Source organism: Herpailurus yagouaroundi, unplaced genomic scaffold, assembly GCF_014898765.1.
Source record: "Herpailurus yagouaroundi ecotype Mexico unplaced genomic scaffold, PumYag 181, whole genome shotgun sequence".
Lineage (NCBI taxonomy): Eukaryota > Metazoa > Chordata > Mammalia > Carnivora > Felidae > Herpailurus > Herpailurus yagouaroundi.
In genome coordinates this window covers 18,377,535-18,398,969 of record NW_024412412.1, presented here as the reverse complement: position 1 = coordinate 18,398,969, position 21,435 = coordinate 18,377,535, and the positions used below count along the sequence as shown (strand labels likewise).

At 42.0% G+C, this 21,435-nt stretch overlaps 1 protein-coding gene across 2 annotated transcripts; it reads right to left on the bottom strand.

Moving 5' to 3' along the window:
* Nucleotides 1–11,794: 11,794 nt before the first annotated feature.
* TRIML1 (tripartite motif family like 1) lies at nucleotides 11,795–18,533 on the bottom strand. 2 transcript variants are annotated; one of them, XM_040490023.1, is made up of 6 exons: nucleotides 18,013–18,533; nucleotides 17,674–17,769; nucleotides 16,271–16,501; nucleotides 14,980–15,002; nucleotides 14,641–14,801; nucleotides 11,795–12,678 (listed from the first exon to the last, which is right to left on the bottom strand). In XM_040490023.1, exons 1-6 carry the CDS (start codon nucleotides 18,436–18,438, stop codon nucleotides 12,128–12,130), a joined length of 1,488 nt encoding a protein of 495 aa, XP_040345957.1. In that variant the 5' UTR covers nucleotides 18,439–18,533; the 3' UTR covers nucleotides 11,795–12,127. The 2 variants fall into 2 exon arrangements, with proteins under 2 accessions (XP_040345957.1, XP_040345958.1); XM_040490024.1 differs by having other exon boundaries at nucleotides 14,704–14,801.
* Nucleotides 18,534–21,435: the final 2,902 nt, after the last annotated feature.

Genomic DNA, 21,435 nt, shown 5'->3' with positions numbered 1-21,435 from the left:
CAAAATAAATAAATCAGTTAAAAAAAGTAAAGGACAGAACTTAAATAAGAATTTTTTGACCTCTTGCCATTATCACTGCTTTAAAATTTTGGCTTTCAAAATACTTCAATCCTGCTTAAATTGCATGATCTTTCTATTAACTCAGGTCCACAAATCCTTATCCACAATTTCAAAGTTCAAAGCTAAAAGTGTTTTCCCTAAGCTTGATGCAAACTTATATGAAGGCAAAACCTGGCATGCACTGCCAGGAGGTTATTTTTCGTCATATTCATCTCACTTAGCATGAATAATCTTGCATTACACCACAGAAATATTCATTGATTTGCTTAAAGGGGTACTGTCTCAAACCCCACTGGGGTGCTTCCCAACTCAGAGTGTGTGTAACTAATTGCTTATCTACAAAGCAAAAATCTTGACTTCCAAAACATATTTAGCTCAAAGGTGATTGGGAATTGAAAACCTGTATGATTTTCCAATTATCAGCCAGGAACACTGACGTTAAGTTTTAGTACAGGTGCTGGAGAAACCGCTGGTCACCCCCAGATGTGTTCTCTCTGAGCTCGTGGCTACACAGAACTTCCCGCATCCCCTGCAGACAGGCGGGACCAATGTGTAGGGAATTCGGACCCGAGGATGGATGTGAAGCTGCCATGTCACATGATGCAAGGTCCATCTCTTGCTCTGAACTGCAACTTTCCCCTGGCCCCAGGCTCCCACTGGCTTGAAACACTCGTGGCTGAAACGAACCTGGAAGCCACGGGCTGAGGGTGGCAGCCTCAGTCCTGCACCAGTGACCTCGATCCCTGCATGACTCTCTGGAGCAGAGATCACTTTGTTAACTAAGGACTGTTGCCTGAGAGAAAGGTAAAATTCTCTACTCTGTAATCCATCGTATTTTGAGGTGTCTTCGTTAAACACTTGGCCTTTCTTCGAGCTGCTATCACAGCCTTGGCTCATGCGATCACTGACTCAAAATTAGCATCTGTTGATTTAACGAGATTTCATTACTTCTATTAGAAAGAGGGAATTTGTCCACAAACTTTTGAGTGGGTTTCTTAATTTAAATAAGATGGCCTTTCAGCTCATTGATTTTTTTTTTAACCCTCTCTCATTGAATCTTCATTAGCATGCAAAACAACCAGCTGGTCAGCCTTGACCCAGATTGACAAAATTGTTTTCCTTGCCTCTGTTTTCAGTCACTTAACAGTAAGTTTCTTAATTACCAACTTTCTCCAACAGTTTTTGTTTTGGGGAGGTTTTGTTTGTTTGTTTGTTTGCTGTCAGGTAAAGTACAGGAATTCGAAGTCCTTGAAGCTGCCCCTGTGTAGATCTCAATAGAAGGAAAAGGCAAGGGGTGCCTGGGTGACTCAGTCGGTTAAGCACCTGACTTTGGCTCAGTCTGTGATGTGCCTCTTCCCTGTAGGAGCTAATAGGAAAAACTAAATCAAATTATTTGTCCAACTCTTGAAGAGTTAATAATCATAGCTTTGTAAATTCAGTATATGAAGGATTCTTTTTTTCTACAACAAAAGATAATGCTTAAAAATTGCAGACTTGGAACTAGACCACCTGAGAAAAAGGAAGTCAAATTTCATGAATTGCCTTGTAATAGCTTTAAAAAAAAAAAAAAGAAGAAAAAAAAAGATTCTGGCGATTTTCAAGCAAAGAGAAATGGTAAAAATTTGGAACTAGAGGGACAATTGAGAAAAGTTTGGCATATCGTGATAAATGAAGTGAGAAAAGTAAATATATATATATGTATATATATATATATATATTTAAGGAAAAAATAATATCCATCCCAGTGAAGAATTTTTAGAACAGAAAACCTGGAAGCTAGGTCAGATTTAGAAGGTTTTAGAGGCCACAAAGCCAGAAAAGGTGCACTACCTCAACCTTTAGAGTTATTTTTGCTAAAACCCAATATCCTAAGCTTTAGTTCCTGAGGGAACAACTTAGCCTTAGCTGATGATAATGTTCCTACTGGAGAAAGAAATCTTATTTTGATGGTCTTGGTGAGTCTCAAGATTCCTATCCACTGTATCAGTATGTCCAAAACTGATTTTATCTTTTCTCCTCACCCCTTTTTTGTTAATATGGGTACTCCAGGAAGCAGACGCCAAAGATAATTAAGTGTGCAGGAATTTTATGAGGAATGATGATGAGGCCAATAGTATGCAGATAATTATTCATCAACTAGGTCTCTATGAGAAAAAGACCTGATTTCTAATGTTTGTGTATTACTTGATGTAATCACTCCCACTTTAGCCTGTTTCACACTATCAAGGTATCCCTGAACCCCAAGTTGAGAAGAGATGCGCTTGATCCTCTTGAGCCAGTCCCAGCCAAGTGGGATCCAGCACACCTCTTTGTAAGGGAAACAGGGAGGGAATCATGCTAAGGCTGCACCTCAAAGTGAAGGAGAGAGGGAAAGAGGTTGGATGGAAGTTTGGATGACGGCTTTGGCCAGCCAGAATCGGCCATCAGAGAAATTGGCCATCAGAGACCTGGCTCATGCAGATGGTGTGATGGATTTCAAAGCTCAGCAACTAGGCCCTTGGTCAATCACACACCCTATGATTGGCGGTCTTCAGGGTACATTCTCATGGACGCCATCCCTTGCAGACTTCTTTCTCCCACTGAAACTTGTTTCTGTATGAATGCTCTTACCTAATAAAGGCTAACCATGGGAACAATGAATGTGATAAAATTGACCAAAAGCATGTAGAAGAAGTCAGTCCATCAATTTTTTAAAAAGCTGATGTCCAAAATAAGATGATAAATCATAAATGGAAGTGAAAGTAAAGAGTAGTACGTAAACTAAATACTGAATAAAATAAGGCAAAGGTAAAATCCAGGGAAAGAGCATTTTGTGGAAGAATCATATTGAAATAAAGCGACACACTCATGAACACTTACATTTCCATTTGGAATAATAAGCCTGCATTTAAACATATACAGGCAGGGGTGCCTGGGTGGCGCAGTCGGTTAAACGTCCGACTTCAGCCAGGTCACAATCTCGCGGTCCGTGAGTTCAAGCCCCGCGTCAGGCTCTGGGCTGATGGCTCAGAGCCTGGAGCCTGTTTCCGATTCTGTGTCTCCCTCTCTCTCTGCCCCTCCCCCGTTCATGCTCTGTCTCTCTCTGTCCCAAAAATAAATAAACGTTGAAAAAAAATTTTTTTTTAAAAACATATACGGGCAGAAGAATTGTGTGCTGTGTATGATATTAAAGTAATGATTTTAGTGTGTGGACTTGTCAAATACTACTTTAATTTATTGAGTTGAAGAAATGAACCCACATGAATTTTTGTTAGAAAATAGAGAGCTTTAAAATGAAAGTCGAACAGAATCCTGTTCTTCTCCTTTCCTATTCAGGTCCTAGTCTCCAGCTTTGTTGTGATGGACATTTTGATGCATCTCGTAGATCCCTCAGCATAGAAAAATCTCACTGTCCTTATTGCTGGGAGTATCATGGACAGATAGGCTATGGCCATCTTCAAGAAATGGCTCAGCAGCAGAGAGCCACGTAGCTCAAGGGCACTCCTATGCAGTGACACATCACCTCAATGGCAGTGCATAAAGCCTGAGCCAACTCAGTCTGACTCCAGATGACTCTAGTCTAAAAGGCCATTTTAGCTCCAGCATTCCTCCTGTGCATGACCAAGGCAGCCAGACACTGGGCTTGCATTCACCTAGACTTCCTCCTCTGCATATTTCTGCTTCCTTCCCCTCCATTGAAAATGCCTCAATAAGATTCAGAGAAGCAGAGAGCAGAATGCTGGTTGCATGGCCTGGGAGCGGGGGGAAAAGAGGAGTTGCTAATCAGCAAGTATAAAGCTTCAGTTAGATAAGAGGCATAAGTTCTAGGGGTCTGCTGTGCAACATCATGCCTATGCTTAACAACACTGTATTGGACACTGAAAAGTCTCTTGTTGTGTTCTTACCACAACAAAAATAAAAGGAAAAAAGGAAAGAAAGAAACAAACAGGGAAATAGGGGTATTTTACAAGAGAATTCATGGAAACATGTAATTTCACTGCTTGGAAAATAAAATTCATGGTTTTAATACTGGAAGAAAGAGAAGGAAGGAAGGGAGGGAGGAAGGAAGGAAGGAAGGAAGGAAGGAAGGAAGGAAGGAAGGAAGGGAGAAAAGGGGAAGGAAGTAGGTAAGGAAGAAGGGAAGGAAGGAAGAAAGAAAGGAAGAATCTTGATCTCTACTGCATGTCCTAAAAAAATAAGGAACCCTCATGCAAAACTCCTACTCAGCATCTGCTCCTGCAGACGAGGACCCAATCTGCAATAAAAGGCAGCCACTTATTTGAAAGTTTTTACTGAAGTACAATTTACATACAGAAATTAGACATATAAATTTCCCGTTCAATGTATTTTCACAAATGGAACTCAAGATGTAATCAAATAAGCACAGAACATTTCCAGGACCTCAAAAGAGACAACACTTTCACAGTTACTCTTTAAAATGTCTAATAAAATTTTAACTGAGTGTAACAGTTTTTCAGATGCATGCAAAGAGAAGAAAGGAAAAACCTTACATTATTTCCTAAGATAGTGCGCAGACCGTAAACAAAAAAAGACCTTAGACTTTAAATGCAAAGCTTAGAGTGTTGTACGCGGTATCATATTGTTCTCAATATTTATATTACTTAAAACTGACTTTTGACTGATGCCCATTAATATAAAAGGGCTAGTTATACAATAAATAGGATGTATGTAGAAGCAGCGTGAATCCCTCCTGATGAGCCTTGAGAGCTCTCTGACTTCTTCTGCAGGAAAGCAGATGTGTGTTGGGGCAAAATCACCAACCATCAGTCTGGCCCTGCTCTGTGCATTCAGCAGCTCTTCTCATCTTTTACGCCCGCCCCCCGACTGCAGAAACAGAGTCCAAGAAACCCCTGATGAGATTCTCTTCCCGAAGCAGGTTTACAGAGCCCATTCTTCATTTCCAAGAAACCGGAGAATTGGAAGATGAGCACCGAGGAAGACAGAGTGATAACTTGAAGGGGAGGGCACACTTTGAAGTCAAGAAGGGGGGCAGAGAAGAGACTCTGAGGAGAAACTCAGCTTTCCCCAGGACTCTCCCTACACCACCCCCCCTCACCACACGTACCACACGTCACACACCACATACGCTACATACCATACACACACACACACACACACACACACACACGACACACACAGCACACACATACACAACTCACACCCCCATACACATACATACCTACCTAACATACCACATACAACATACCACACCCCCCCACACACACTCACACTCCTCACACAGTGGGAAATCTGTCTCTTCTGAGCACCCTGGACATTTGTTTCCCATCTGGATGGTGCCAGAAGACTCGGGCACTCTGTGAAGAGAGGCTGCCCTTCACCAAAATGAAGTCAAACAATACTGGGGGAGGAAGAACTTCCTTTTGAAGAACCTGTGCATCCACCATCATTGTCTAAAAGCACGACCCAGAAAGACAATACCGGCTCGGGATGCTGTGACTTATAATTCACAAGAGTTTAGAATTTGAATCATCAACTGGAAGACTCAGTGAGTTAAATAGAAGGCAATATTTGAAATGCTCAAGAATTTTTAGGAAAACTTCCTAAGGGATAAGGAGTGAGACCTGGAATTAGGAATGCAAAGGACCAGCAATATGCTTTGAGGTAGAGTTTCCATCAAGATTAGGACCTCAAGGGCAAGAAGGCAAGTAGGAAAAGGCAGTCTTCTGAACTCAGATATTCTAAGCCCATGGTCAGAACTGTAGGAAATGGAGCCGCAGAAGGCAGTATTCAAAAGTCCAGAGTCTGGCTAACGGAGATGCCAGAGTTTAGGAAGGACCTACTCATGATTAGCATCTATTGCGCGGTTATCCCTTGAATTAGGCGGTGTTCTAAACACGCGTGTTCTGCCATTTGCTGCAACAGTCCCGTGAGGCAGGTAGGCTGCCAGCGCCATGTTGCCGATGAGGACAGTGAGGCCCGTGGGGTAGTAACGCACCCTGCCCAGGGCCGTACAGTTAGGAAGTGGTGTAGCCAGTATGCGAACGTAGGAGGCCTGGCTTTATTGCCCCTGGCTTTTGTACTTGCATCCTGCTAACCCAGAGGCAAACACACCATGAAAATAGGTAAACTGCAGCTTATTGTCAGAGACCCTCTAAGACCCCCGGACCTAATGTTAGACTTTGTAGCTTTTTATCATTTTGTCTTAAAGATCACTCCCCTCATCTGTATAAGCTTCAGGCCTTGCAAAAGCGGGTTCCTTCCTGCCAACCTGTCAATAAGAAAGCTGTTAACAGGAAATTCCAGGTGAGTCATTTATCACAGTCAGGTTATTTATAGATGCCTACAGTGGGGGAGGGGCAATGCTTCCCAAACTTCTCCATGTTGTGACACACATCTAACATGTTTTTATAAGGCTATGTTTATAACATGTTTTAATGATTTTTTAAAAACACATCTAACATGTTTTAAAAGGAGGAAGATATTCACAGCTGGTGGTGACTACTCCAAGCCTCACCCAAAGGCTAACATAACAGGCTGTGTCTAGAACACCTGTAATCTATTGGAAGAACATTGAGCATCGCCGTCCTTCTGGGTGCAGTGCTCCGAGTGCTGGCAGAGCTAATGATTAGCCAAGTTCTTACCAGGGCCTCAGAGCCCTGAGCAAAGGTGTGAGGTTCCCAAGGAATGAAAATGAGATTACCACTTTAGTTTTTGTTTTTATTAAGTTCCCATTCATATTATATGCATTTATTTTTTAAGTTTTTATTTTAATTCCAGGTAATTAACATACAGTGTCAAATTAGTTTCAGGTGTACAATACAGTGATTCTACAATTCCATACACCACCCAGTGCTCATCTCGGCAAGACTCCTTAATCTCCATCATCTCTTTAACCTGACTCCCCACCCACCTCCCCTTTGGTAACCATCAGTTTGTTCTCTATAATTAAGAGTCTGTTTCCTGATTTGTCTCTTTTTTCCTCTTTGTTCATTTGTTTCTTAAATTCCCCATATGAGTGAAATCATACAGTATTTGTCTTTCTCTGCTGACCTATTTTGCTTAGCATTATACTCTCTAGCTCCATTCAGGTTGTTGCAAATGGCAAGACCTCATTGTTTTTTAAGACTGAACAATATCCCATTGTGTGTATGTGTGTGTGTTTGTGTGTGTGTACTTGAGCTGCTTCCATAATTTAGCTCTTATAAATAATGCTTTTATAAAGGTTGGAGTGTATGTATCTTTGAATTAGTGTTCTTTTATTCTTTGGGTAAATACCTAGTAGTGTGATTGCTGGACCATAGGGTAGTTCTATTTTTATAATTTTAATATTAATTTACTTTTAGGGATACCTGGCTGGTTCATTCGATTAAGCGTCCCACTCTTGATTTCGGCTCAGGTCATGACCTCAGCCAGGGTGGTGGGACTGAGCTCCAAGCATCCAGCTCTGTGCTGAGTATGGAGCCTGCTTAGGATTCTCCCTCTCCCTCTTTGTCCCTCACCCCTCCCTCCCTCTCTCTCTCAAATAAAACAATACACAAAATATAATTTACTGTTAAAATTAGGTAATATATATTCACAAGTGTGAAGGTCAAAAGGACTTTCATGAAACATAAGAAAACAATCCATAGATCTAGGTTTTCTTTTTCTTCAATTGAATTTTATGTTAACACTTTTCCCTAAAATAGTGACACCTACCTTAAAAATATTTCAAAGATTTTGGTGCCAATGTTTTCCATATTCCACACTAGTTTTCTGTGGCTTTCTGTGGCTTTATGACAAATTGCAAAATTGACATATTGTGGGGTGCCTGGATGGCTCAGTCGGTTGGAAGTCCAACTTTGGTTCAGGTCATGATCTCATAGCTCATGGGTTCGAACTTCACGTTGGGCTCTGTCCTGACAACTCAGAGCCTGGAGCCTGCTTTGGATTCTGTGTCTCCCTCTGTCTTTGCTCCTCCCCAGCTCACACACACACACACACACACACACACACACACGCACTCTCTCTCTCTCTCTCTCTCTCTCTCTCTCTCTCAAAAATAAATAAACATTAAAAAAAATTTTTAATTGACATATTGTGTAAATTGAGGAAAAAGAAGGTGGGGGGAGACTAACAAAAATGTATCATACACCATGGAATAATTGTTTTTCTGTGTTCTCACATAATCATCATAACACATAGCTATTTTTCACATCTTTGAGAAAACAAAGGCTCAGAGAGTTAAAAGAATTTGTCAAAGTGGGAAACAGTTATCTTGCGGTAAAGTTGAATGTTCCAGCTAAGGGCTGTGTATTTCAAAGCCCAAGCACTACCGCCCAATTTCTCCCAGGGTAGGTTTTTGTTTTTGTTTTGTTTTTTAAATAAATGCAGTGCTTCTGGCAAGACCATAGGGCAGGGGGAAACATGTTCTCTCACTTGTCTCAAAACGGTGTGTCTGCATCTTCAGTGTGGAAATGCCAGTGAGTAAAAGCTTCCAGACTACCTGCCGTGCACATAAAACTTCTGTAGGGGAGTGTATAACCTGCAAACATGCCCACAGGATCCACAGGCGGCTCTCCTGCCTGCAGGAGACATTGGTGAATAATAGAGATACACCCAGAGGTTTATGTACATGCGCATTCATCGTGGTGTCGTTTATAATAGCTACCAGTGGAGAACAATCCAAATGTCCCAGTGGGGGAATGATTAAATAAATTAGGGACATTCATATAATGAAATCTTACTGCCATTAAAAATCATAGTTTCCAAGACAATTGCATTTAATGCATAATCCTTTATTATTCCTGGATACTGGAACAGCTATAACGAACACTATGAGGCTAATTAGGAAACTTTTAATATGGACTACTTACCAAATAATATTGTTTATTAAATGTTTATATGATAGATGTAATTTAACAAAATATGCTAATTCTTAGAAAATACATGCTTATATATTTAGGGATGAAAAAGTCTTATTCTTAAGAAATATAAGAAAGAAGCTCACAATAGAATATTAAGATAATTAATTTTCATGTTGCTTAAAATATATATGCATAGAAAAAAAACAAAGACTAGAAAGACACACACCATAATATAAGCATTGGTAATCTCTGTATAGTGAGATCCTATGCAATTTTTAAAATTTTAGCCTTTGTACATTTTATCATTCTGCAGTTTTCCTACCGGGGCCTACTATTATTCTGTTCCCACACCTTTAAGGTATATGCACAGGGAGAAATTCAAGAGTAGAGAAAGGTTGATTGGGCACATCACTGACTTAAGTCAGTAAGAGGGCCTAGTAAAACAATCCAAAGTAAAATAAGGTGCCCAAGTAGGTACTGGGAGCATAATAGGTCAAAGTTACATTGTTGGGGGGAGGGGTAATTAGGGCAGGAGGGTATATAAAGACCTCATCTGAAGAGCTAAAGGAGTTTTACTGGTAAATTAGATCTCAGGGCAAAAGATGTATAATATTTTATTTTTAAGGTACTCTAGGACAAGTCAAGACAATTTTTTAAAAATGAATAAATCAAATTGCAACCTTGTATGGAAGATCACTCTTGATGTCCTCTGCCCTCACAACTCGACATACCCCTTCTCCTCTAGCTCATGTCTAGAGAGGGAAATGGCCATGTTTCCGGATTCCATTTTGGCAATGTGCACGACAAGAGGCTACTTGTGACTTGCTAGCCCCCTGGGGAAATTTTCCACTCAAGAAGGGTAGAAGAAAGAGATCTGGGAAGGAGAGAAGGAGTCAATAGAAGAGACAACAGGGTAGCTTGAGTATCGGTCCCATGTGGGACACCATTCACATTTAAGAAAATGTCTGACAGATGTTCAAAGGCTGAGGCACAGAAGAGACCAGACCCTGATCTCATACAAGGGGATGAGGTTGTGCACCTCTCAATTGCTCATTCTGCCCACTCTCCCTCCCAATCCCATCACCACATCTGTTTGGTGTGGAGTTTATATCCAGAAGCCTTGGGTGAAAATGCTTTTGCAACTTTTTCATGGTTGTTTATGCAAAGTCAGCAGAGTAAGAATAGTATAGATTCAATCTTCCCCACACAGGCGATCAGTGGCAGGCCCAGGGCAGACAATGATCCACATGGGATGACTTTGCCAGAGGAGAAAAAGTAGGCTGTTTTCCTTGATAATACCAGCCCCTTTGGGACAAAGGGAAAGAAAAGGAGCTATTACCTTACACCACAATTTAATGTAATGCGTACTAAGTTAAAATATACGACCTTTATATTCATTTATAAAAAATCAATGTGGGGTTTTTTTTGTAATTGAGAAAGCTGTAGACCAAATATATTTGGTGTTTGCTATTCATAATTTGTTCCTTAGCTTTTTGAGGTGATAAATCAAGAAATAAAATTTAATAAAATAAAAAATGGGGAACAGAACAAATTGTTCAAAGAGAGTGTGATTGGTTCTCCATCACTAGAGTTCTTGGACTCTAAGTGTATGTGGTGTCAGGGTGAAAATGCAAAGAGCGAACACAGAGAACAGAAGAGGGCACGATTCGGGACCCAAAGTCTAGTTCAGATCTGCTCCGATGCCTGTGAGGGCACAAGATAAAAATGCATAGGTTTGAAAGAGAAGGCAGATCTAGATGAGTGAGAAAGGTGGATACCAACCTTACAGTAAACCCAGTTACCTATCCTCTCTCCCTACTTAGCTCCCTCCCTCTGGTTGTCTATGCTAATTAACAGATTCAATTATCAATTTTTCGCCCAACTGAGTCTCTAATTTAAAGACAAAAATCTGTGTTAAGCATGTTCCTTAATAATCATGCAGTTGTGTAAGGGTTAAATCCTATCAGTTTTCTTGTCTGCGATTGAAAACATGGGCAGTGACTTCTGTGAGTGGGAAGAGGCAGGAAGGGGTACCCTCTGTGATTGGTGCCATTCTGCAATGCAAGCAAGGAAGGATTCAAACAAACAAAAAACCTGCAGGGACAGAGCAGGGACAAAAAACCTGCAGGGACAAAGAATGGGCAGCCAAGAGAAGGTCGGTTCACAGAACTTTCTCCCAAATCCTCACGTGTTGGGATGGAATAAGTAAACTTGATTTCACCTTCCAGTGATTAAAGCCTTTTGCTTATAGCAAGTAGCAAAAACACGTAAAATAACCTTATAAAAAATTCAGTAAAGTCATTTGGCACCTATAGCATTGATACATTTATTGAATAGAGACTTTGTTCTGTGATCTTTAAACATATTCACAGAAGGTTCCAGCCTCTTGTGGTTGTGGTAAACATGAAGGATAATGATGATATTGACACCTAAATTTGCAGTATTCTGAACATATAAGCCTTCCCGAGTACAGATACTCCAGGCCCCATGGAATGGAAAGAAAAGCAACTTTTCAGTGGAGGCTGAGTCATGAGTCCCTCTCACCAACCCTGGAAAGGAGAACCCATGCACTTGCTCCCACCCAGAGGAGTCAGTCTTGTCCCAGCATGCAGAGCTCTGCACATAGAACAAAGACATTCAAACAGCAGAGTTATTAGGGTGCCTGGGTGGCTCAGTGAGTTAAGTGTCCAACTTTGGCTCAGGTCATGATCTCACTGTCTATGAGTTCGAGCCCCCCACCAGTCTCTGTGCTGACAGCTCAGAGCCTGGAGCCTGCTTCCAATTCTGTGTCTCCCTCTCTCTCGGCCTCTCCCCCACTCATGCTCTGTCTTTTGCTCTTTCTCTCTCTCTCTCTCAAAAATAAACATTAAAAATATTAAAAAATATAAAAAATAGAGTTCTTTAGAGTCAAATAAATAAATACACTCAAAAACATGACATACATTTATAAAACTGGCCTATGACAATGGGATCAGGGATAATAGGGGCTAATTCTTTCTCTACATTTTCAGTGACCACCATGTATGCGGGACAGTCTAGATAATGAATTTGGTCAAAGACAGGATTTGATCAGCCTTCTATGGTGTTGAAAGTTGATTGTCCAACTTGGTCGTTGATTGTGGCTCAAGTTAACAGAAAGCCTTTTCAGGGGCTTTCCTTTAAGATCACCCAATATTGATAGTGTCAATGCATAAATCATCTTAATTAATAATCATCTGTTGGTCTTAGACCTCATCCTTGGTGAAGGCTCGGGGGCATGTCCCTCAGACATAACTGTTCAGTGAGCAGATGGTAAGAGGGCCCGTGTTCGTCCCTTCATTTGGGAGGCAAGGGGAGAAGATCGGCCTGAGAGCCTCTTGGAAAGAGGCTGGAGGGAAGCTGTAGATGAGGGACTCATCTGTCACGTTGTAGAACGCTACGTGTCCACACTCGTAGTCTAAGAAAACGCCAACCTTATGCACAGGCTCTCGGACGTGTTGACCTTTTAAAGGTGATGAGACCCAAAGACTATAATCTTCTCCAATTTTTAAGCCTATAAGTGAGAAGAGGTCCCCAGGTGGCTTCGGGAGATTGCCCTTTCGGCTCATGGAGTCCTTGCAAATGCCCACTTCCCACTCGGTCTTGTTGCCCACCTCCACCTCCCAGTAGTGTCTCCCACAGGTGAATATCTGAGTGCCCAGCACAGTTGCAGACTGGTCAAATCGTTCTGGGTTGTCGGGTAAGTGCTGTCGGATTCCTCCATGTCTCACGCTTTTCAGATCCTCAGACAAGACAAGATAGGCATTGGCTGTAGCTGGATCCAGAGTTATGTCCGCTGCAAGAGGAGAAAAGAATGAACCCCTCGCATTCTTGAAAACCCTTTTACATATGTGGAATTTTAATTAAATTCTTAGTTTCCAGTCCTATTTTTAAAAATATGATCTAGGTGGGGCGCCTGGGTGGCGCAGTCGGTTAAGCGTCCGACTTCAGCCAGGTCACGATCTCGCGGTCCGTGAGTTCGAGCCCCGCGTCAGGCTCTGGGCTGATGGCCCAGAGCCTGGAGCCTGTTTCTGATTCTGTGTCTCCCTCTCTCTCTGCCCCTCCCCCGTTCATGCTCTGTCTCTCTCTGTCCCAAAAATAAATAAACGTTGAAAAAAAAAAAAAAATATGATCTAGGTGAGTGTGGTGAGGAGTTTTGTTTCACTGAGAACAGAATCTCTGAGCCCTTCTCTCACTGTTTCACAAACACTGAGAGCAAATCTCTGAAAAGAAACAGAAGAGAGTCATGTGGACAGTGATATTTAGCCTGCCTGAGAGGAGAGAGAGAGAGGAATCGCTGATATAATGGAATGGAATAGAATAGCAGGTTTCTGTTTACAGCATAGCTTTAAAACTCAGAGCTATTTATCCACACGGGGCATACTCTGTCATTTGTATTCAGTTGAGCCAAGGCTCCTTCTGATTCTTCAGTTTGGGTGGGAGAGAAATAGAGGCAGCCATCCTTTCTGGACTTCTCCTTAGGTGCCAACCATTTTCTGTACAATATCTCATTTAATCATGGCATTTCCCCCCATTGTATTTATTTATTTATTTAATGTTTATTTTTGAGAAAGAGAGACAGAGTATGAGCGGAGGAGGAGCAGAAGAGAGAGGGAGACACAGAATCCGAAGCAGGTTCCAGGCTCTGAGCTGTCAGCACAGAGCCCGACGCGGGCCTTGACCCAGGGCTCGAACTCACAAACTGCAAGATCATGACCTGAGCCAAAGTCAGTCGCTTGACCAACTGAGCTACCCACGTGTCCCTTCCCAGTTTTACAAAAGTGGAAACTGAGGTTCACGGAGGTTTGGAAACTAGTCCAAGATTACAAAGTTACTGAGTGTTGAAATAGCAATTCCAAGTCAGCGTTTTTCATTATGTCATATGCTGAGATGCAGCCTCCTGTGAGACTAGTGAAACCACCTGTGACCAGTTGATAAGTACACTGTGAACCAGTGAGAGACCCCTCCTTCCCATCTTCTGAGAGGAGGTCACGGAAGAGGCTTCCAGCTTTCAATGGCCTCTCAGACAAAATTAGGTGCCCCTACCATGTAATTTCATACTTTTATTTATAGATCAAATTCTAATCATCACTAATTATTTGAGATTAATGTCTGTCTCCTCAGTTCCACTGAAAGTTCTGTAAAAGCAAAGGCAGGCCTGTCTTATTTATCACTATAAGAAAGCTGAGAGTTTAATAGCATAGTACCAGGTACATGGTTGGCACTTATCAAGTATCTACTGAATCCAAAGCCCGTTAGACTTTCCTCTGAAGGTCAGATTGTCAACAAGATAAAAGTTAAAAATGAAGGCTGAATTCTCTTCACGATAGCTAGCCTAAATATCTAGAGCATTCTAAAAGGATAGCTTGAATGTTGCCTCATTGAGATTAAGAATTTAAGTAGTTTTTACCCTCACAAGAACAGAGGTAGAAATGCAGAAACCCCTGAGGAGGGGTGTGTGTGTGTGTGTGTGTGTGTGCGCGCGCGCGCGCGAGTGTGCGTGTGCGCACTCAAGGGGATGAAATAGACAAAATGGGACAGTAAAAACAAACAAAGGAAGTGCCAGGAATCCTTAGAAAACACAGGTAAGCGAACCCTCAATCAAGTGTGCTTCTGTCGGCTCCAGAACCCAGACGGTCTGTGGCCTCAGCCCACCCTGAGGGTTCGCACAGACTCACGGCGCCTTCACTAGAAGCCTGGCACCCAGATGGTGAGTATTTTGTCAGAGGAAGCTGCCGAAAAGCTCAATCTTGCATACCCTCGTACACACTGAAGTTCAGTCTGCAAATCCCTGGAGGTTTGACAAACGAGGCTGACTTACTGCTGAATTTTTTTAGCATCTCCCTCATTCCAGTGATGCGGCACAGACTCAGTTCCGTGGCGGCCGCCTCTGGACACTGGAGCAAGAGTGGCTCACTCCTGCAAGAGGGCAGAGACAGTCACTCTGTCTGTCCTGCGCAGCCCGCAGGACCTGTTGCAAGCTGAGGGTCCAGCTTGATGTTCCCCAACAGCATGGACACTCTCCTCCCCACCCTGACAAATGTAGCAGCAGCACACCCCTGTGTCTCACATAACTGAACACAGACTGGAAACCCACCTTTCCAGTGTTCCTTTCACATCCTAAGGGGAGAAAAGAAAGAGGGTTAGTATCTGTGCCCTTTGATCTCTAACAAAGACAGAATCCATTTGGGATCTAGTCCTTTCTGACTTCACAGAATCCACTTTCCATGGCTGTAGGACACCTTGCGTGGGAGAGCACGGGGTAGGGGGAAAAAATCCCCAACTTCCTCCAAGGGTGGGTTCCTGTGCACAGGAGAGGGTTCTCCTAATGGCTGGACTCTCTTGTCTGTTCCTCATATCAACACTTGGTCAAGAGAACCTGATGCTGACAAAAGAGCCAAACCATCGATCTTGTTATCCGATGCCTCAGGGAGTCAAAGATCAGCAAAAGGGAAGTGGGAGAGCTGGAGTAAGCCTGTGCGCAGTTGGAGTGCGTGCTTTGCTGGAAAATCACTAAGTTAAATAGCATTCTGTGGGGGCATCTGGGAGGCAGAGGTGAAGCAGCATCTGGCTTACACAGCCCAGCCCGCATTTACAAAGGCCCCAGAGAATGCAGTAGTAGCCCCGGGAGGCAACAGAGCAAAGGCAGTGAACAATATGGGCTTGGTACAGAATACCGCGTTTCGACTACATATTAGCTGTTTGATAGGCAAATTACCTAACTGCCAGAGGTCTGAATTATTAAGTAAGAGCTACTGTAAACCCACAGGGTAGATTACAATCACCAAGAGTACATAAAACAGTATTTAACTTCATCAGGTCTCTGTGAAGATGAAATGTAGTGTGCCAGCAGCACATAGTAAATGCTCATTAAACAAAATAACTAACGAAGCTGAAGTTGCAAACAGGCAGGCACAGCAGAAAATGGAGTCATCCTCAGGCTTGGTTTGGATAGCTGTTCTACTGGGTTTTGTTTTTCTCTGCCTCTTCAGGACTGTCTTTATACTATGGAACATTAATTCTTTTTTTTTTTAAATGTTTATTTGTTTTTGAGAGACAGAGAGCACAAGCAGGGGAGGGGCAGAGAGAGAGGGAGAGACAGAATCAGAAGCAGTCTCCAGGCTCCAAGCTGTCAACGCAGAGCCCAACGTGGGGCTCCAACCCATGAACCATGAGATCATGACTTGAGCCAAAGTCGGATACTCAAGGGACTAAGCCACCCAGGCACCCCTCGAACATTAATTCTTTAGGAAAACTATGTTGGGGCTGGAACTTAGTTTTTTGGGTAAATAAACACTTAATTTTGCATGGCTTGAAATATTATGGGCTACGACATGTTGTTGTTGTTGTTGTTGTTATTGTGGCATTGATTTTCCCAGTATTCTTACCTCAAAAGATTCTAAAGTGGAGCGCTGACAGGTGGACTCTATCTGCTCAATCATCTTGCTTAGGCTTCTTATTTGCTGGGTCAGCTTGATCTCATTGTCCCTCAACTTCTTCATGTTCTCCCTTTCCTCCTTTTCCAGTAACTGGAGCTGTAGTTGTTCCTCCTCCTTCAAAAACTGGTGCATTTTTACATATTCTGACACAACAACCTGCTTACAGGCCTTTGTCTCTTCCTGCCATCCACACACACGCATGTGTGCACACACACACGGGAGCAATATAATAAAGTTAGTGACAGAAATGCCTGTGTAGACTTTTAGTCCTAGCAAAGTCCTAGAGTTCCACTGTGACACATAATCCATATTCTATTAAGTAGTTGGGGGCTAGTGTGATATTTTAGGGGGTACATGTGCTATAGATACAGTAGCAAACAAAACCAAAATGTCTATTCCCAGGAGACTGTCATTCTACTGGGGAAAAAAATATAAACAACAATTATGATAGGTGGTGATCCATACCACAATTTAAAAAAAAAAAAGAAGCAAAATTGGGGCACCCGGGTGGCTCAGTCAGTTAAGCATCTGACTTCACATGATCTCGCCGTCTGTGAGTTCGAGCCCCATGTTGCGCTCTGTGCTGTGGTTCAGAGCCTGGAGCTTGCTTTGGATTCTGTGTCTCCCTCTGCCTCTGCCCCTCCGCCCTCACACTCTGTCTCTCAAAAAATGAAAAATGTTAAAAAAAATTTTTTTTAAAGCAAAATAAAGCAAGGGCAAAAATATGAAAAAAAAGTGTATATTCATTTATTTAACAAATATCCAATGAAAGCAGACATAGGATCACATCCTAGAGATAGAGATACACATCACAAATACTCGGCTTTGAGAACTCCGTTTATTGGGAGAATCAGATACATTTTTAAACATGTGACTCAACATTTAGGTCTTTGCAAGACAGCTCATGTTCAAATCTGTGACTAACTCAAGCTTTTGTTTAGACGTACTAAACCAAACTATTATTTGGCCTTTATTTTATCTTTTTTTTTTCACTTTCTTTTTACCCCAAAGCATTTGAGCTATTCCTTTTTATTGATTTTTGATCCTCTATTGTCTGTAACTTGTAATTTTAAATAATTATCATCAGAGCCATAATAGAGGTAGCCACCAAGTTGTATAGGTGTATCCAGAAGAAAAGAAAATAAGCAGGCCTGGGGATGGGGAAATTGTTTGAAGTGAGTCTTGGGATTTCCAGGTGGACAAGCAGAGGTACACAGCCCAAAGTAAAGGCACTGCATATTGTAGGACAGGGATTGGAAAATTTGGTCTTTTTTGCCTGGTCTTTCACTAGGTATCCCTTTAGTCTCCCTCATAGAACATATACGAGATCCAAAAGTAAGACAGATACTGACCTTGCACAGTGTTACTCTCTCCTTCTCATGGGATAATACAACCTGAGTTTCCTTTTTCTTTTTACGCAAAAGATTTAAGATTTCCTGGAGTTTCTCCTGCAATAGAAACAAATTCTCTGTGGCAAATGAGCAGAGCACCGGGTTGTGAAGAAGACTTGAGGACCAATAAAAATATGATGAGCGGGACCTAACACAAGGAGTGAAGCAGGATCCACCCCAAGTTTGGGGTCTGGTGCCTGGAGACCAGGACCCGTGATTGTCACCAATAGAGAATATTATGGGCATAAGTGATGGAACGTGGTTTGTGTTCTGAGATTTATATTGAGCAGCCAATCTTACTTTGTGACGCTCCTCAGCCTCACTGGAGGGATACAATCTGTTTATTCCGTGACACTGGGTTGAGAAAGCGTTTACACCCTGCTGCTCATCAGAAAAAGCCTTAGCGACTGCCAGCATTCTCCCAGAGCCGCCTTGTCCGCCCTCGCTCTGCAGCACCTGGGATCGGAGCTGTTTGCCGATGCCAGCCAGCCTCCCCAGACGCTCATTGGGCTGGAAGTGTGGACTCTCCAAGGCCCTCCAGCACTCAGGACAAGATAAAGGAGTACTGTGTTCCTCCCAGCTCCTCAGGAGACACACCAGACAAAAGCTGTGCCCACACTCAGTGGTCACCGGGCTGGTGAAATAGTCCAAGCAGATGAAACAGGTCAGTTCTTCCCTGAGATTCTCCATCAAATCTGCTGTAGACATTTTTACAAAGAAAGACATCAAGGCAAGGTGCTGCCTCTATTCCGGGATTAGAAAAGTCCTCCCTGAGGTTCTATTGTTTTGAGTAACAGGTGGGTGGTCAGTTTCTGTGTTGTTAATACGAAAAACTCTTACTCTCCTCTGTGCCTGATTTCACCAGTTGACACATACTCTCCCAACAAAAGGCCAATTATGACTTAATGTGGAACCCTTGTACACTGGGTTCATCATCAACCCCAGACTTTTAAGGAATGTCTCACTGTGTAAGCAACATACTGGATACGGAGGGTACTTGTTTCTAACAGACTTTCTTCAAGAGTAGGCTATTATATGTAAATAGCACCAGAAAAACAATCAAGTACCTTGATCTTAAGCTGAAAGGTTAGGTAATTTGGTGTGAGCCATTACACAGATTTAAGTTATAATGATCTCTAATAATATCCGAATTGGAAATATGGCCCATTTAGGAAGACTCCACTAATGGAATCTAGTTAAGAAACCGAAGGCAGAAAATCGTAATACCGATCCCTTCTCTTGATAGGCCCTTTTATGTGCTTGACCAAAGCCTAAAATATTTTTCTCCTTAATCAGGTACTGTGTACTTTTATTTAATCTTATTCGTCCCAACAAAATGAGAGCAAGTCCATTGAAATATTCCCTGACTTTAAACGTATAATGGATTATCAGAGTTATATTTAGTGCTCTGCCCTGCGGACCATGATACCTCTCCACCACCATTGAAGGCATGCAAAACCTCATTATTGTTGGAAGTTGCCTCAAGAGGCCATAAACGCTATGGACTGAATGGGGGCAAAAAAACTGTACTTCAGAATAAATATAATTTTATTCACTTATTTTCACTAGGTCTTCTTCAACCCCATATCAGTTCTCACTGAACAGGTATCCAATGTGCAAATAGTTTCAGACCTATGTGAAACTAAATGTCTAGTATGGAAATGGTGTCCAGTGACCATTGAGATTATTAGTGCCTTACTCTATAAATCTGTATTGCCATATGCTCATGAGGCAGCACTTGTCATGGCCCACGACCCGCTCACTGACTGACAAAAAGTGCAAACTTAGAAGCTTTTCCTTAGAATCTAACCAGTTTCTCCCTCCCGTTGAGTTCATCATACCTTATTTTTGTTCTTATCCTGTCTTGTGCCAGCGTTGGCAACTATCCATGTGTCTCTATTACCTATGCTATTTCATTAATTGCTTTCTGATTTTTGCGGTTGCCACTGATTCTTCTTCCCCACTTACCTCCAACAGATGCTGGGTGTTTTCCTATCTTGAACTTTTGTAAAAAGAAGTTTTCTGGAAGTTTCCTCCATTTTTCTTCCTCCTAGTCAACACTCATCCTTTTGAAGTTATTAATCCAAATGTTTTCATTGTATGTCCTTTGTGTAACATGTGTGAATTACTGAAATGAGAATTTACAAAAACATACAACAACAACAACAGCAAGTAACACAGCAAGTTATAATAATTTATTTATTTTTTTTTCAACGTTTATTTATTTTTGGGACAGAGAGAGACAGAGCATGAACGGGGGAGGGGCAGAGAGAGAGGGAGACACAGAATCGGAAACAGGTTCCAGGCTCTGAGCCATCAGCCCGGAGCCCGACGCGGGGCTCGAACTCACGGACCGCGAGATCGTGACCTGGCTGAAGTCGGATGCTTAACCGACTGCGCCACCCAGGCGCCCCAGTTATAATAATTTAAATAGAAAGAGAGGAAGCATCAATTTGGGGTCACGAAACTTCTCTCTACTACTTAAGATTACTTCTAGCCTAGTAACTGAGGTACAGCTTCACAGTATTTTTTAGGAGTTAGTCTTAAGTAAGGGTCTTGCAAAAAATAAAATCTATAATAACATTAACTGCCTTTGCTGGAAAAAGGATTTATGAACTACCACCTACATTCAGTGTGTTATTCCCACACAAACCCAGAAGGAGTCTTTAACATTGACCAGGACCATTAGAATAAGCCTTTCAGTAGATATATGGTACATCACAGATACTGTATTCCAATTTGGAATGGGGAAACCGACATGTTCTAAGTTAAAGTCACACTGATCTGTTCCATCCCACGTCCCTCTTCTAAGCAAACTCCTTTAATAAACTCCTTAATACAATAACCATATCTTATTCATCAGTGACTAGAAGAATTATTTGCATATAGCAAGGGCTCAACTTATTCGTAAGTTGTAAATGAAAAAACAGAGGAACTATATTGTTATACAACCACAGTCTTTTATCTCGCTGGAAACCAAGTAATTATGTAGTCCAACTACCATGTATAGATGGTGAAGAAAATTGAGACAAATAAATTGAGTTGATCCCCTGACTACTTGCTTACTACATGAGTCAGGTTGGGACTGGGAAACCGGGCCTCTGTTGTTCATACACTACACTGCATCTCACTTGTTGACTTGTGAGTGGATGAAATTTTCCAGTTATCTCAATACAGTGAGTATTGCTAGAATATTTCAGAAGGAAATTGGACAGCTGTTATTATGGTGTGATGTTGTGACAGGTATCTGAAATCACTGGCCACACTCATTATTGGGGATGCAGACTTCTTTACCATCGCTCACAACACATTTGACTGAGCTTAGTTCATAGATGAAGAAATTCAGAGATAACTCGTAGACAAAGAGTGGGCCAGCCACCCCAAAATACATTACACCTACCCTTGGGGCACTGCACTGTCAGACATGATTTCTGAGATCAACAGCTCAAATAGCTTCTTCTCTGACCTGTCTCCTGCTGTGGAGGTGACAGTAGGGATACACCCTAAGGTCTCCACAGTCACAACTGTCATCCACATGCTATTAGGGTTGGAGCACACAGAAAAAGAGAAAGTTTAAAGATGTGGTTAGAGCTTACTTATTGATGAAGGCAGTGGACTAGATGGGGACTTATTGGAAAAACATACTACTTGAAAGCCTGATTTTAGAAATATGTCTGTCATTTCATATCAGTGTGGAAAAGATAGATTACTCAACAACTGGTT

Coding starts and splice junctions, on each gene's coding strand:
- TRIML1 (XM_040490023.1), bottom strand. CDS start 18,438: ATGTCTTTCTTTGTAAAAATGTCTACAGCAGATTTGATGGAGAATCTC. Junction 14,802..14,979: donor GTGAAAGGAACACTGGAAAG/GTGGGTTTCCAG, acceptor GCCCTCTTGCAG/GAGTGAGCCACTCTTGCTCC. Junction 12,679..14,640: donor GAACTTCAGTGTGTACGAGG/GTATGCAAGATT, acceptor CTCCTCTTGCAG/CGGACATAACTCTGGATCCA.